The 15,536-nt window shown below is 50.4% G+C and overlaps 1 protein-coding gene across 1 annotated transcript; it reads right to left on the reverse strand.

Annotated features, from left to right (window-relative positions):
* Positions 1 to 13,790: 13,790 nt before the first annotated feature.
* Positions 13,791 to 15,536, reverse strand: LOC139055555 (keratin-associated protein 19-5-like). Its single transcript, XM_070533067.1, has 2 exons — positions 15,430 to 15,536; positions 13,791 to 14,590 (listed from the first exon to the last, which is right to left on the reverse strand). The coding sequence occupies exons 1-2, from the start codon at positions 15,439 to 15,441 to the stop codon at positions 14,291 to 14,293; spliced, it is 312 nt and encodes a 103-aa protein (XP_070389168.1). The 5' UTR covers positions 15,442 to 15,536; the 3' UTR covers positions 13,791 to 14,290.

Below are 15,536 nucleotides of genomic sequence, written 5' to 3' on the forward strand. Positions count from 1 at the left end.
AATCCCCGGTGTCCTCGGTGAATAATAAAAAAAAAGAAGCGCATTGTTTGTGCGTCTTTAAAATGAGGGGCAGGTTATGCGTAATGTGTAGACCAAGTTCAAAGTGTGTGGACAAATACGGTCTTAGTAGAACATTGCTTATGTAAGCTATATGGAGCGTTATAAATGCATGTGTATAATGGACAACGCGAAATTTATTCTACTCTCCTGATGGAACTATATAAACGCCACCAAGATCACATATAGCGATATATGGGGGAAAACAATCGCCAATGCAATGTGTGTGCATGAATTATTGCTCTTGCAAAATATTGCTTAAGAATGGTTCGAAAGCGCTATATGCGTGCAAGGTTTCAAACGGACCAGTCAAACAGGGCCGTCATACAGGGGCAATGTTTTAAAGTACATGATTTGATTACAGACAACGGCAACACTTGGAAATTGGAATAAACATGGAAATTGAGTTGGGATTCTGCAAGGTTGCACAAGTCTGCTGTCATCCTTTTCTTTTTTTTTTTCTAGGAAACAGGTTTAGCTCAAGAAAACGTACAAATACGGGCTTAATTATATACGAGATAGAAGACAGATGGTGTTGTGTCCATCCATAATTAATGTCTTAAAATTTAAAAAAAAGAAAAGTGGCACAATGATATGCTAATGGATGGCGTGCTTCAACTCTCGTCGTCGTTCGCGCACTTTTGTTTCTGCCTGTCTTCGAACTAAAATATTAAAAGAAACAAAGAAAAGAAGCTAATGCATCTTTTCAGTGGGGAAGCTTTCGAGTAAAGTAACCACTTGTCGGCAGGCTCCTTTCTTTAAAATATACTGTTTCATACCGACAAGGTTAACGTTGTTAAGGACACACTGTCTGAAGCGCTGTTAAGTCGTGACGTGTACGCGAGAAAGCATAGTTAACGAGCTTGCATGACTGCTTCGACAGTTGTTGGGCAAGACGTTCGGAGAAAAAAGAAAGAGGGAGAAGGGGGGGGGGGATGAGCGAGAAATCGCGGGTGAGGCTGCACACCGGCGGCGATAATGTTGCAACACATTAGCGGGCTAAGTGCCAAATTGGCGGTCGGGAACGCGAGAGGCGTGTTACGTCTTCTGCATAAGTTGCGGCTATCAGCGGCGTCGGCCTCGGCGATTTTGCTTTTGACAGCAACGCGTGTTCGTAATCGTAACTTATTGAGCAATAAGTTAGTCTGGATTGCAACGAGTAGCACTGATTGCTCATTCATGTAACGAGCCTGTCAGGAGGAGCTAACGGAGGCCCAACCGCAAGGGTGTGCGGAACCTCCTCATAGAGAAAAACCGCCTGCCCATTCATTCATTCATTCATTCATTCATTCATTCATTCATTCATTCATTCATTCATTCATTCATTCATTCATTCATTCACTCACTCATTCATAGCCTATCGTGTCACTGCCATGCCGGGTACCTTGATGAATAACTGCATGCTCCGATGGTGGTGCATTGCGACGAGACCAGGGGAGGCTTGCACGAACATCTAATAACGAAAATAATGACGAACTTAAGAACGCGTTCTTATATGACCCCTAGTCAACTCCTAGTCCGCGCAAGAACGCGCTCTTAAATTCATTATCACTTTCATTATTAAATGTTCGTGCAAGCCGCCCCAGGTCGCCCCCTTTTGAGCTGGCTGCTCGTTTGTGACGCATTGTTTCTGAAAGCGAAGCGTTTTTTGCGTATCTCCCCGACGACGAAGTGTTTCTATCATAGAACGCTTGTACCTTTGTCTCGCTTTGTTTCTTTCCAAACTTTGGGAGCTGCCGCTCCCATGTTGTGGCAATGGACGAAGAAGCCCTCGAAGACCTTCCTGGAGCCAAGCCATCACGTGCGGTCGCGTCCAGGAAACGTGGAAATGCGTCAAGTGACACGGACAGCGAGGCAACCGAGTTGTACTCAGACAGCGTCGACTCGTCGGACGACGATTTCACGCTTGTCATGAGCCGAACCACAAAAAGAAGACTACTGCGGAGGTCATCGTCGCCAAGTGTCTCTACCGTGAAGACAACATCACAGCGCTGGCCGCACACTATGCTCTTCATGCCTGTGGACCCAGTGTCAAATCTGCGACTCCTAAACAGGCAAGTCCTTTCTGCGTTTCTTGAGGGAGTCGCGCCAAATGAGATAAAGGACGTGAGAATAAACGCACGGAAGAATGTCCTTGCAGTCGATGTTCTACACCGTAGTGCACTGCAAAGCCTGGGGCACGTAACGGAGATCGACAAAGTACAGGTGCGATCCATGATACCTACTGGCTGCAATGGGACTATCGGCGTCATTTATGATGTCGATATTTCTATACCAACCGACGACTTACCAATATTAATAAAGCCAACTACAGAAGGCACTCTTATCACGCACATCACAAGACTTGGCAACACCCGTTGCCTGAAGCTGTGGTTTGATGGAGACAGCCTTCCCTCACATGTCAAAGTTGGCCACGTCCGCCACCCAGTGCGCCCATACATACCGAAGCCCCTGCAATGCTATAAATGCTGCAAGATGGGACACGTAAAAGGTGTCTGTAGGAATAACCTCGTGTGCCCACGGTGCGCCGAATCTCATTCAGCAGATGCCTGCCACGCAACTGTGTTAAAGTGCCCTAACTGCCATGGTACTCATGAGGCCTCATCCAATGATTGCCCGCGGGTGAGGAACGAGCCAGCAGTACTCAAACGTATGGTACGGGACCATTCGACACACAAAGAGGCTGCCGCTACTCTCAGGCGACGACGACATCGGCCCCGAAGAGCAGCTCGAAGAGTTACGTCTACTGAAAGATATACACCATCTTCCGGCAAAGCGGTTACCGTATCAACGCCGACTTCCACAAAAACAGATACTGCGAAAACGAAAACTGCGGCAGCACGCTCATCTCCTGAAGAGTGGCCCACACTTCCAAGAGCACAACCTGCCTCGGAGTCACACCAAAGTGCGCCGCCCACAATGACCTCACGAACCGCGGATGAGACGACGACTGAGGATCGCCAAGTCATAGTGATGCTGAAGTCACTTATGGACGCCATGCGCATTCTACTGAGCAGCATGAAAACCCCGTCGGCACAGAGCGCACTGCAGGTGCTGGACACCTTGAGTCCGGTGCTTGCGGCTCTAGGGTAAAACCATGGCCCGAGCGATGCCGTCGTTTCAAGAGGAAGTCAAGCATGCATCTGTCTTGCAGTGGAATGCCAGAGGGCTTAAGTCACGCATGTCCGACTTCAGACAGTTTGTTTTTACGCACCAGTTCTCCATTATCGTGATTTGCGAGCCCCACCTGTCAGCTCCCATCAGACTGTCCGGGTATGAGTGCTTTATGTCCTCTACCCACGGAGAGTGCAGCAAGGTTGTTGTGTTTATCCGCCGTGACTTGACTTATGTACATCACCCAGTGCCTCCTGACGAAGCCAATCAATACGTTTGCTTAACAGTGAAGAAGAAAAAGCTCACGTTTACAATTCTTGGAGCCTATTTATCTCCGACAAGCCGTCTAGATTGTGAGCGCCTACGGGAAATTTTGACATCTACTCCAGAGCCGTGGGTGCTCACTGGTGACTTTAACGCCCACCATTACCTATGGGGAAGCTCTAAAGTTAACTCTAGGGGCAGAACGTTGGTGTCCTTTGCCTCTGAACGGGAATTTTGCTTGTCAAATGATGGTAGCCCTACTTATCTGCGTGGATCAGCGTATGGCAGCTGCTTGGACCTAACCTTCGTGTCACGGTCGCTTTCGAGAAGAGTGCACTGGCTTTCCGATGTAGAAACACGGGGTAGCGACCACATCCCAACCTATTTGAAGATCGAAGGTCTGACTAGTTCCAAGTCTTCCAGAACCGTCCAGTGCACCGATTGGCCTAAATACAAAAAAAATAATGGAAGACTGTTGTCGTGACGGCACCTCTTATAACCTACAGGGCGCGATAAAGGATGCCATACAAACAACCACGCATCTGCTTTCGAGGAGTTCTTCCCGCACCGATTTCGACATTGAACTATCAAAACTTCGAGCCATTCGCCGTCGTGCGGAGCGAAGATATAGACGCACGAAGTCAAATCATGATTTGAGATTGGCTAGACGAACACAAAAGAAAATACAGCGTCACATGAACAAGCTGGCTTCGCGACAATGGGCATCCTTTTGCGAGTCCCTGGATCCGCGAAAACCATTGTCGCTTATATGGAGGACTGTTCGTGGCCTTCGCACAACCTCTGGTCAGCGCCACCCGTTTAAATCATTGGCACTTTATCTACAATGTGGAGAAATTGACGTCGCTGAATCTTTCTGCAGAAAGATTGCTGGCGAGGCAAATTCCGATGGAACGGGTACGGGAACCCCCGACCACCCACCGTTCTCACGCGATCCCCGCATGGAATTCCCTTTTTCTATGGAAGAACTAGAAGCTGCGCTGGCTTTGTGCAGGCGTTCTTCAGTGCCAGGACCTGACGGCATTACATACCGTGCCCTGTGTAACCTAGGAGACCAAGCTCGGAAGGCACTCTTGCTCCTGTACAACGACTCCTGGCAGACGGGTACGGTTCCGCAAGAGTGGAAGTCAACTCGCCTCATTCCACTTCTCAAAGCTGGCAAGTCGCCTTTGGACATTTCCTCATACCGTCCGATCGCACTTGCCAGCTGTGTCGGAAAAACAATGGAACGAATGGTATTAACACGTCTGGAATGGTACTTAGAGTACTATGAAATCTATCCACAAGCTATGGCCGGATTTAGACGGGGCCGTTCGTCAACAGACAGCGTTGTTGACTTGATAACCTTTGTGCAACACCAAAAGGCCTGTAAGCGTCTATCCGCTGCTCTGTTTCTAGACGTTAAAGGAGCTTATGATAATGTCACCCATGAAGCCATCCTTAGCACGTTAGAAGCCGTCGGACTTGGTGGCAAGATGTATATGTGGGTGTCCAGCTACTTACAGAGGAGATCATTCTACATGCACACAGAAAATGGCCCGACGTCCGAGCATTACGGTAGCCGAGGAGTCCCACAAGGAGGAGTGCTTAGCCCGACTCTCTTCAATCTCACCCTCAGTGGATTAGTTTACAACCTGCCAAGCACCGTACGACTTTCCATCTATGCGGACGACATCTGCATTTGGGCATCAGGTGTGACACGACTTCAGCTTCGTGCTCGGCTTCAGAAGGCAGCCACAAAGACATCTTGCTACCTTCGTCAACAAGGACTTGAACTTTCATGCGGAAAGTACGCAATGGTGGCATTCACGAGGAAGCCAATGTCTGGTTACGGCGTATCTATTAACGGACAACTTATACCATACAGCAGAAGTCACAGGTTCTTGGGAGTCGTAATTGACAGAGACCTGTCTTGGACTCCGCACGTCAATTACATGAAAAAGCGGCTGACTACTATCTGTCACCTATTCAGGTTCCTTGCAGGAAAAAGTTGGGGAACATCTATACACGCTATGTTACAGTTGTACATGGCGTTATTCGTTGGATTCCTGCGCTACAGCCTGCCTGCAATATCCAACACCTGCAAGACTAACCTTCGTACGATTCAGAGCATTCAAGCCCAAGCCCTTAAGATATGTCTTGGCTTACCACGCAGTGCGTCAACGGCTGAAACCATTGCCCTAGCCCAGGATTACCCGATCACGACGCACATTGCCGTTGAGACAATGCGTATGCATCTCAGGCATTCTGCTAGGACCCCTTCCCACCACTTGGCGAGCCTCGATGCTGCAAGGCCCTGCTCGACATTTAGCGGTATTGTTAGTGCACATCGTGCGTCGTTTACCTCAGGGTACGCACCTGCGGCCACGCCAGCGTTTCCTCCGTGGTGTTTGAGCCGTCCACAAGTTGAGATAATGATTCCAGGACTACAGAAGAAGACAGATCTACCGGCCCCTGCTCTAAAACAGCTGAGCTTACTTCTTCTGCATGAAAAGTACAGCAACCACGTGCACATCTATACCGACGGATCGACTACGCCGTGCCGTTCTGGTGGTGCCGTGGTTATACCAACGCGAGGAATGACACTGCGGTTCAAGACATCGCATGTCACGACCTCAACAGCGGCAGAACTAACGGCCCTGCGTCGAGCACTGGAATTCATTGATTCGGAAAGACCCAGAAAATGGGCTGTGTTTTGTGATTCAAAACCGGCATTACAGTGCACGCGGTCAGTTCTCCGACACGGATGTCATGACCAATTGACATACGAAGTCGTGAAACTTCACCATGACGTCCAACAAAAAGGCCACGAAGTCGTTTTTCAGTGGGTACCTGGCCACTGTGGAATCAGTGGCAATGATTCCGCCGATAACGCTGCTCGCACAGCACATCATGACGAGCACAGCGTTCCGATTCCGCTTTCGAGGACTGACGCTGCAAGGCAGCTTCGACACCTGGCACGTAGCCTCACAGTGAGCGAGTGGAACTCGCAAAACTTACTACTGACACGACTACATCGACTAAACCCCTCCCTGCAGCTCCGACCTCCACCCGGACTTCCTCGACGTGAAGCTACGCTTCTCTGTCGCCTTTGGTTAGGAGTGGCCTTCACAAAGGCATACTCTACATTAATTGGAGTCTCTGACAGTGCAGCATGCGAGGTCTGTGGCACCGAAGAAAACATCGACCACCTGCTGTGCTACTGTCCAAGATATGCCCTAGAGAGAGAAGAACTTGCCAAAGCTTTCCAAAAGCTGGACAATCGGCCGCTTTCTATGCAGGTGCTGCTGGAACACCGCCCCCATCGCCCGTCGGCCCATAAAGCGGTGAAGGCACTTTTGTGTTTCCTAAGGACGACGGGTTTGTGCGACCACCTGTGACTATTAAGGCAATTTTTGTAAAACCACACGCGTCAGCGAACTTGCCCTAATTTCCTTCTTTCCTTCCCTCCTCTCTCTCCCTGCGATCTTTGCTTTCCCCTTTCCCATTCCCCCGGTGTAGGGTAGCCAACTGGACGTTATTCTGGTTAACCTCCCTGCCTTCTTCTTTTCTCTTTCCTCCTCCTCCTCCTCCCCGACGTTTGGCGTGGCATGCTCGGTGCTCGTTTTCTCGCCAAGTAAAACTAGGCCGATCGCGGACACTGTAATCCGCGGGAGGGTGGGTCGCGTGAGTGGGATAACAAGGGTAAGGCCGAGCATGTAAAAACATGCGCTATGGAAGCAAATGGAATTTTCACAAGCGTCGTGGGGCCGAGGCGCATTCTCACAGCGAAGGAATTTGGAAAGCGAAAAGAAAAAAAGAAAACGCGCCTTGCCGGGCAAACGCGGACTCGTGTTCTTGCTCTCGCAACACTCTCATCTTTCTCGTAATTTTACTCCAATCTCTGTGGCCTGTCATCCTTTCCTTACTTCCCGGTAGTCTGCCGTTTCTTATGTTTCTCAACCTTCCTTCCTGATGAGCTGGCTGGATTGGTGTCCCGTCCAGTGTCAGTTGGCAGCCCGTTCCTTCGATTTTTCCACCTTTGTGTTTGTGTTTACGTGTTCAGTCAAGAAAATTTTACACTCGGGGTTGCAAACCGCGAGAACTGCTTCCCTGCTTTCTTCATCACTCCGTTCGTCTATCTGTCTATTCGACAAAAGTGCTAAGTGAACCAGGGCCGATCAGCCATATCGGCTACTCAGCGCAGCGAATATAAGCGTTACAAAATGGTTCTACCTCCCGCCGCCAGACGATCCATCCGGCGCGAGACGATCCAGCCGACCCCCGGTCGTTCGCAGCCCCGCCCGAGCTCGCGCAAACACCCGCATAAAATCCACAGCAGAGCAGCACAAAAGGCACTTGTAATGGAGCACCCGCGAAGAGCCGTCCACATCTGCCAGTGTTATCTACGCTGAGCCGGGCCGCTGAGAACTCGCGCCAAGAGCACGCCGCTCTCATCGTACGCCGCTCAGAGGGAGCGCTGGGGAGGAGGCGAACAACGAGAGAGGGAGAGAGAAAGAGAAACACAGGATGCCGAAGGACTGGAGAGAGCCAGAGGCGGTGTAGTGTAGCTGGTTCCGTAGAGGGAGGCTGGAAGGATGCTATGAAACCGAGCACGAGAGCTGAAAAAAAGAAGTAAGGGAAAAAGAAGAAAAGAAAGAGCTTTGGCGGTTGCAGGTGTTCCGAGACCGAAAACGAGCGGTCGCGCGCAGTGGAAGCTCGAAGCCAGGCTGAGCGCCGCCGAATGAAAAAAATAAATAAAATAAAATAAATAAATGAATGAATAAAAAAAATTATAAACAACGTTTGTGCTGCAAGCTGAGCGCGGAGAGAAATCAAATGGTAATGTTTTGGCGCCGCAATGGAAGCTGCTCGCCCTCGCGGAGTGCGGCGCTCGGAGAGAGATGCGTTACGAGTGATTGTATGGCCGGCGTTGAGAAAAGAGAGGTCATCCCGCATTTCTCGCTTGTTCACTTTCACTCCGGCGCTGCAATGAAAACGAGCGCTCGCGAAGTTGTGTGCATATAGTCGCGGCTGCAGTGCAACGGATCCGCTCACCGGGACGCACGCCCAGAAGCTCGGGCGTTAACGAAACGAGAGCTCTCTCGTAATAAAGACCTCACTGGAGGTGTTTGTTGTTGTTGTTATTATTTTTTTCTGTACTTTGCTGCGCTTTCTCTTTCCCAATGCTGGAGCGTTTTATATTGTGTGTAGATATAGATATTCCGCGTCGGCATCATTTGTGGTTGTACCTTCGTGTTTGTTTTTCTTGCGTTCATTCTTGTCTCCTACGCTGCATATGTCCTATATGTCCTTTCTGCATAAGAACATTTCTGCATAATGAGCTTGTGTTTGAAAATCTGTAACGCAGAAGGGACATTCTGCCCAAGGCTCGAGTTATAATGATGCTATTGAATCGAAGAAGAAATGTGCTAGCCCGTAATTGAAGTGGCAAAATGGACGAAATGTTACGTGCGGCTTAAACAAACACGCAAAGCAGAGTGGAGATTGCCAAACAGGGCTCGTTGGTAAGCGTGAGGTACAAATCACCTCGTAAGAAACAAAAAAGGAGCATCCGCGTATAACCTGCCGCTTCTGTGCGATCCCTGTGGCCCTACGCGTAGGGGCACCGCGGCGGAGGACAGCCCGTCACAAAGTGTACAGGAAGGACCCTCAAATGTATTTGCATACATACGTGTGTTGCGCTCAACGAGGACCAGACGCAGCTCGATTGCCGCTTTTCAAAAGGTAGCAAGTGTGGCCACTCGAGTGGTACAGCGACCCGTCGCATTTTCGGGGAGCGGGCACGCATCAGTCCCCTCTAGGCGAGCGTGCCTATATACTACGGGCCTGGCGACGCCAACGGCCACGTGCTGCCGCGTCGCATTCGAGGTTTGTGTCTCGGGGCTCATGTTCCCGGCATCACCTGCCTCGGAGGCGAGAGGTTTCTTCGGCGAGGGTCGCGGGGTCCCGCGCAAAAGAGATCGAAAGAATGACTCGCAGCACATATGCATATTTGTTGTGTGCCGTCAACGAACCACCCGAGAATTGAGGCCCACTGTGGGAGTGCACGCCGCAGCTTCGACCGACGGCCTGTGACTGGAGGCCTCGTCGGACATGGGGCCGAACCCGCGGGTGGACCTATCGGCTTTCAGGTAGAGGGGATCGCGGCGATGAATGGGCCTTAATCTGGACAAGGGTGTTCCGCAATGGGATATCGCCGACGTATACGGCGGCTGAATGGGAGACCGGGAATTGAAGACGAATGTAATCTTCACGCCTTGCCGGGCGATCTCCTCCGACGAGCCGGCAGATGAAGCGAAGCAGAAACCTAAGCATATGTGTCGTGCACTTTTATGGGCATACACCCCTTCTCGCACATTTCTTCTTCTTCCCTCGACAACCATACTGCAGACGTCACTGATTCGACGTCTCGCAGTGATGCCTCCGCCAGATTTGGTCCTGGTATTTCGGCGAAGCTTCTGAACGGCGTAGTGCATAAACATAAACATTGCACGATAATAAAGTTGCGACGTGTGTGGTGTATAAACGTAAACGATGCGTGATGTATCATATACACTTTGCACACGATGAAAATAAAGACATTTGTTATTGCATCTAGTTGAATATTATTTACGTACCACTGCATAAACATTCCAATATCTGCGCTAGGATATGCAGCTTTCGTTCTTTATTCCTTTCTTTCTTTCTTGCAATAGAGCCTAGATACGTCTAGAATATTAGCGGCTTTTCCAACTCAGCTAAGAGGTCCCATACTTGAAGCACAGTACTCCTATGCATGAAATAAATAAATAAATAAATAAATAAATAAATAGAAGCTATACTGTCAATTCTTAACGAGTAGACCAGTAGCAACGTGCTTCTGTCGCCTGCCTCAAATGGGGGGGCCCCCATGACGAGCGTTCTCCTCTATATATGCAGGGCTCCTCCACTCATGTTTGCCCAGCGGAAAAAAAAAAAAAATCACGGTCACGCTTCGCAGCGCAAGGAACGACATCGACGTATGTACCGGAGATTCCCGCTCGTGACAGCGCGGTATTTATTCGGGGGGCCGTAAATTTTTTCCGACTGCCGCTCGCTCGAAACGCCCCTTGTCGCGCCATCCGTTATCGACTGACTCCTACACGGAGCGCGAGAAACAAAATACTGGCGCGCTAACGGCCGGCGTCCGCTCAGCTCGGCGTCGAGGAAACAGGGGCGGGTGGGAGATTGATTTTCGCGTGGCACGGGAAGCGAGCGCCCTATACGCAGGCAAAGGGGTCGATGTCGACCTCTTTCGACGGCGGCCGCGCCTGCCAGCGACACGTGAGCAAGTGTGGGAGGAAGCCGCGGCGTTGGCGCATGCATGCATGCTGTCCATTTGGCAGTGTGCGTAGTGCAATATACGCGGGAGCTATAAGAAAGAGGCAGCGCAGTCGATCGACGCATACGCTACTGAATTATGCGCGCCGCAGATAATGCGACGGAATATATTTACCGTACGTTCAGTGGTGTGCGGCAGTAGTCCTCACGAACGCGTGTTCAAACAGCGTACGAACAGCTCGTAAATAGATTCGTATCCTTGTAGACTAGTCGATTTGTCGATTGTGGTTCGCTGGAAATTTCGCTCTTGCAAGGTACAAAGGAACACGGAGGGCGTTTCAACAAGTGCTTTTGCGGCAACCCTTCTCTTTCGTGTACGCAGAGAGAGAGAGAGAGAGAGAGAGAGAGAGAGACCAAGGAAAGGCAGGAAGGTTAACAAAAGAAAAGTTCGGTTTGCTACCCTGCAATGGAGAAAAAGGGAAAGGGCATTTAATGAGATAGGAAGGCAGAAAGGCAAGTAATGAAACGGGAATCTGCGTAAAAATTGAACTGGCGCACGTCACCTTAAGCAATCTCTCTCGCAGGTCAATCGATCGCAGGAAGCGAAATAGCGCTCTGGGTGCCTTTAGCGCGCGTGTCGGTTGTGACCACGGTCCTATAGCACATTTCTGCTCTCACAGAGACCGGTCTTCCAGTCTGTCTAGAACGTAGTATATTGTCACAAAAGTCGCGTTATTTCTTCAATTCTCCGTCCCCGCATCCTATGTATGCACGCCTATTAAGCATCGCTTCTTTAAGAGTGGGCCACAAGCCTAAGTGCCGCACCGTTTCGCAAACGGTGGAGAACGTGATCTTGGGTACGTCCAGAGCACGTTGAGCTATGTGTGTTCGTCACTGCTGTAATGTGTGTGATTAATGTGTTCGCCGGAGAAGGTGATCGCTGGTAGGGTTGGAACCTTGGTGGCTACACACCCGGGCTACGTGAGGCCGGGTGCATCCGTGGCTGTTGTTTTGTGTGTTATTAAATTGCTTGCCAGTGAAGGTGACCGCAAGCAGAGTCTAAACCACGGTGGAAGCAAGCTCGGCCTACGTGAAGTCGTCCTCGTCCGCAGCTATTGTTTTGTGTGTGATTAAATTGACTGCCGGTGAAGGTGACCGCCAGTGGAGCCCGAACTACGGCGAGGACCAGTGTGCGCGTGTGTGAACCATGTCTAGACGACAAGAAGTGAACGCTGGCGCCTCGAGAGGCTTATAAAAGCACGCCGATCCTACACTTCACCAGTCTGCTCCGGGGACGATAAACGAACGCCGAGCAACTCCCGGGCAAATAACCTGCCGACATCACGCCCCGACACCGAACACCGCCAGCCGCCGTGGAAGCCAGCCGCCGACGTCGAGGCGCCGACTTCGAGGGTCACTTACGGGCCGCATCGGTTGGGACGGACTGCCGGCGCGCCCGGCTGACTGTATGTCGTTTTTGACTCTGTGGACTGTGGACTCTAAACATTTGCCTTCTCGATTACTGTTTAGGAATCTAATTGGAACTGATGTCCATTGTTCCTGTTGCGATTGCACATAGTAATTGTTTAACTTGGTTACACCTGTTCTTTGGAATTGTAATTGTACTGTTTCCGTCTAACATATTCATATCCATTACTTAATAACGTCAGTTCATTTTGTGCTGAGCAATGACATTAAATCACTGCTTTTGCTTGATTTCATCAGGCCTTTGTCTCGTTCACGACAGTAATTGGCGAAAGCCAGGCACCAGACTCCACCCCCTTATGCCACCACTCAGGAGGAGCTAACGCATCGACGCTGAGTCGTGACATATATAGGACCTGCCTCTCCGTCCTATAAACTGAACATATGCACAGAAAACGCGAGATATTTTCTTCCCAGCTGTAAGTATCACAGGTTGGCCTGTCGGCCGATCTATTTATGAAAGAGCATGGCCAAGCCACATCCGGTGCAGCAACGTTTCTGCACACCTTGGTAGCCCAAGTGGTCGGTATATATTCATGAAGGAGTCAGGAAATGCAGGCGTCTGTTCGTGGAACTCGCTGCATACGTACTATGTACCAGTGTACTATCGCACTACCATGCAGTCAAAAGCATACCTGCTGCGTCGGTGCTTGCCAGTGGAATCGGCACATATCTGCCACAGTCCTGTGCAAGCTCTGCAGAGAATTAAAGAGAGAGAGCGAGAGCAAGGAGAGGAAAGGCGGAATTGAGGAGCATAAACAACTACATAGGTCCTTGCGCTGCATTGTTGTAAAATCTACGAACTGTCTATATAGGTGAAAATTGTTAGCGATAAAATTTCTTTCGGTATCTTTAGGGTCCACCCAAGCAGTTAGGGCACGGAGAGGGAGAGAGAAATAAGGAAAGGCAGGTGGCTTATAACTAAACTTTGTGCAGTTTTGTCCGGTCGGGTGCCGAATGTCTATGTAGACAATGGGACACAAATTCTTGTCCCGCGTTGGGCAACATGTGTTCAGGTAGCTTCCTGTGGGCTGCATGCACGAATGCATGTTCAGGCTGTAGAGACTGGATGATCGTGCAAGGCTTACTAGAATTGCAGCGCAAGATATATAGGCAACACCAAGAAGGACCACAATATATATACATGACGCCGTGTTTTGGGGTTGTTCTCTTAGTTGCGTGTGTGTTTAGCGCTGCGGTTCTAACATGCACTCCAACGAACTAGCCAAAGTTCTGGTCTAATTGCTTAAAGCTGCAAGCAGGTGCGAGGAACAAATTTGAACACACAGGAGTGTATCGCGGGCGGCATGCAAGGGCTTCGCGGGCAGCGTGTTTGAGGACTGCGTTGTCATATACCTTAATTCGCTTATGTAAATATGCGGTTTGTGATGGAAGGTAACTGAATGGTCGAGATTCTTGTGTATAATAAAGGTGGTGGTGGAGGTGCGGATGCGAGGGAGGGAGAAGCAAGCCAAACAGCTGTCGCTCCAAACTGTCGCACGATGGAGGCAAAGCGCCTGGTATTAATGGGTGCGAAAAATCACACGGAGTCAAACGTCCGACTCACTCTTTATTTGCAGCGCGACCACAGGCATCTGTACAAAATATACAACACTGTAGAAAGCAGCAAGGGAATCGCAACGGGGCATGAAGCGCGGACATTCGATCGCGAGGACGGGGGACACGGCACCCGCCTTCACTCTTGTGGCTACTGAAGTTGCCAGACGCCCTTCCAAGTCCTTGCCCTGAGCTGTGGTTTCTCTACCGTTGATGTCCGCCACTGAGGTCTTCTGCCATGATGTTGTGCACTGTTGCACATGGTGCTTCAAGCCTATACAGACCACCAGTCCACGCAATCACGGTAGATGTCACAAGCGCTACATAGCCCCGAAGCTACCCTTCCTCCTTATGTTTTTTTTTTCCGTTACCGCGACTGTACATGAAGGGAGGGAGGGTAAGGGGAATCGGGGCGTAGATCTCGAATTTCCTCACACACGGTTTCGCATGCTGTCTTTCTCGTTATGCGTAGCTCGACCGCTTGCTCACTGCTCTAGCCCTTGTATCCGTAGCCTCCGTAGCCGCCATAGCCTCCGTATCCACCGCCGTAGCCGCCGCCGTAACCTCCGCCGTACGAGACGCCGAGGTCGTAGTTGGCGAGGATGGGTCCTCCGTGGCTGACCTTGCTCACGTGGTGAAGGCTCTTGATGAGGAAGGAAGGACCGGGCAGGGACTTGCCGTAGCCGCCACCGTAGCCGCCGCCGCCACCATAGCCGCCACCTCCGTAGCCGCCGTAGGAGACGACGCCAGCGAAGCAGACGCCGACGAGGGCGGCAAGGGCAACGGCAATCAGCTGCGAGGAAAGGCGACGTGTCAGTTGTCTGCTCCAAAAACACATATGTACGCAGGATAATCTTGCCTCTTTCACCCTTCGCGCTCATCCGTCTTGTGAGTGAAGGAATATCACAAGAGGAATGTTAAACTAAAGATGGACAGTTAAACTGTGCGCCGCCCTTAAACTAGGCTACCCCTGGTTGTTCAGCTGCCTTCCTAAACAACGCCAGAATGCGTAGATTGGCGCCTGGCTAAAATTCTTCCCCACGAGAATACTAAGCTAACTCGAGCAAGGTATAGCAATTAAGTTCGGTGTCTTTCGAGCGTTCCATTCGAGGACGAAAGTTCCCAACGTTTCCAACATCATCAAATCAATCAGTAATCGTTTCTATTTCTCAGAGAGCTAATAACACCATGCTCAGTCTGAATGTATCGAGGACTGCATGGTCCAATGCACCTGTGTAATTCATTTAGTCACGTCAAGTTTTCTACAGTCTGAAAGCTACTGACAACCATTCAGATCAGAAAATGTTGTGCAGCAACGAAATGCACGGAACTTGCAAGTAGAGCGTTAAATGGGCTGCCAAACTCCTATGCTTCAAAGCTGGTACGAAATGTCATTTGAGACTCGAGCACAGGTTTAGCGGTGCCGCAGTTCCCTTGACTTAGGTAAGGTTAGGATCATTTGCATCTTCGACACGAGTCCATCGTCATCTCACGTATCTCCTTCACACTAAAGAGCCGAAAGAAAGCTCAGGCAGAGGATGTCGTATCCAGAAGAGTGCCGCCCTGCCGAGTTACTATAGAAGCTGTTGGCACAGGCCCCGTCGAAGTGACTGCGCGGTGCCGTTCGCTTACCGTGGTCCTCATGGTGTCTTTTGGGTGCTGCGGAGCGGCTGGAGGTGAGACGAGTGGGCTTACTCGAGAGGAGTGAAGCTGAGTTGTGATGGTTGGGCGTTCTCTGG

This window comes from Dermacentor albipictus, chromosome 2 (assembly GCF_038994185.2).
Source record: "Dermacentor albipictus isolate Rhodes 1998 colony chromosome 2, USDA_Dalb.pri_finalv2, whole genome shotgun sequence".
Lineage (NCBI taxonomy): Eukaryota > Metazoa > Arthropoda > Arachnida > Ixodida > Ixodidae > Dermacentor > Dermacentor albipictus.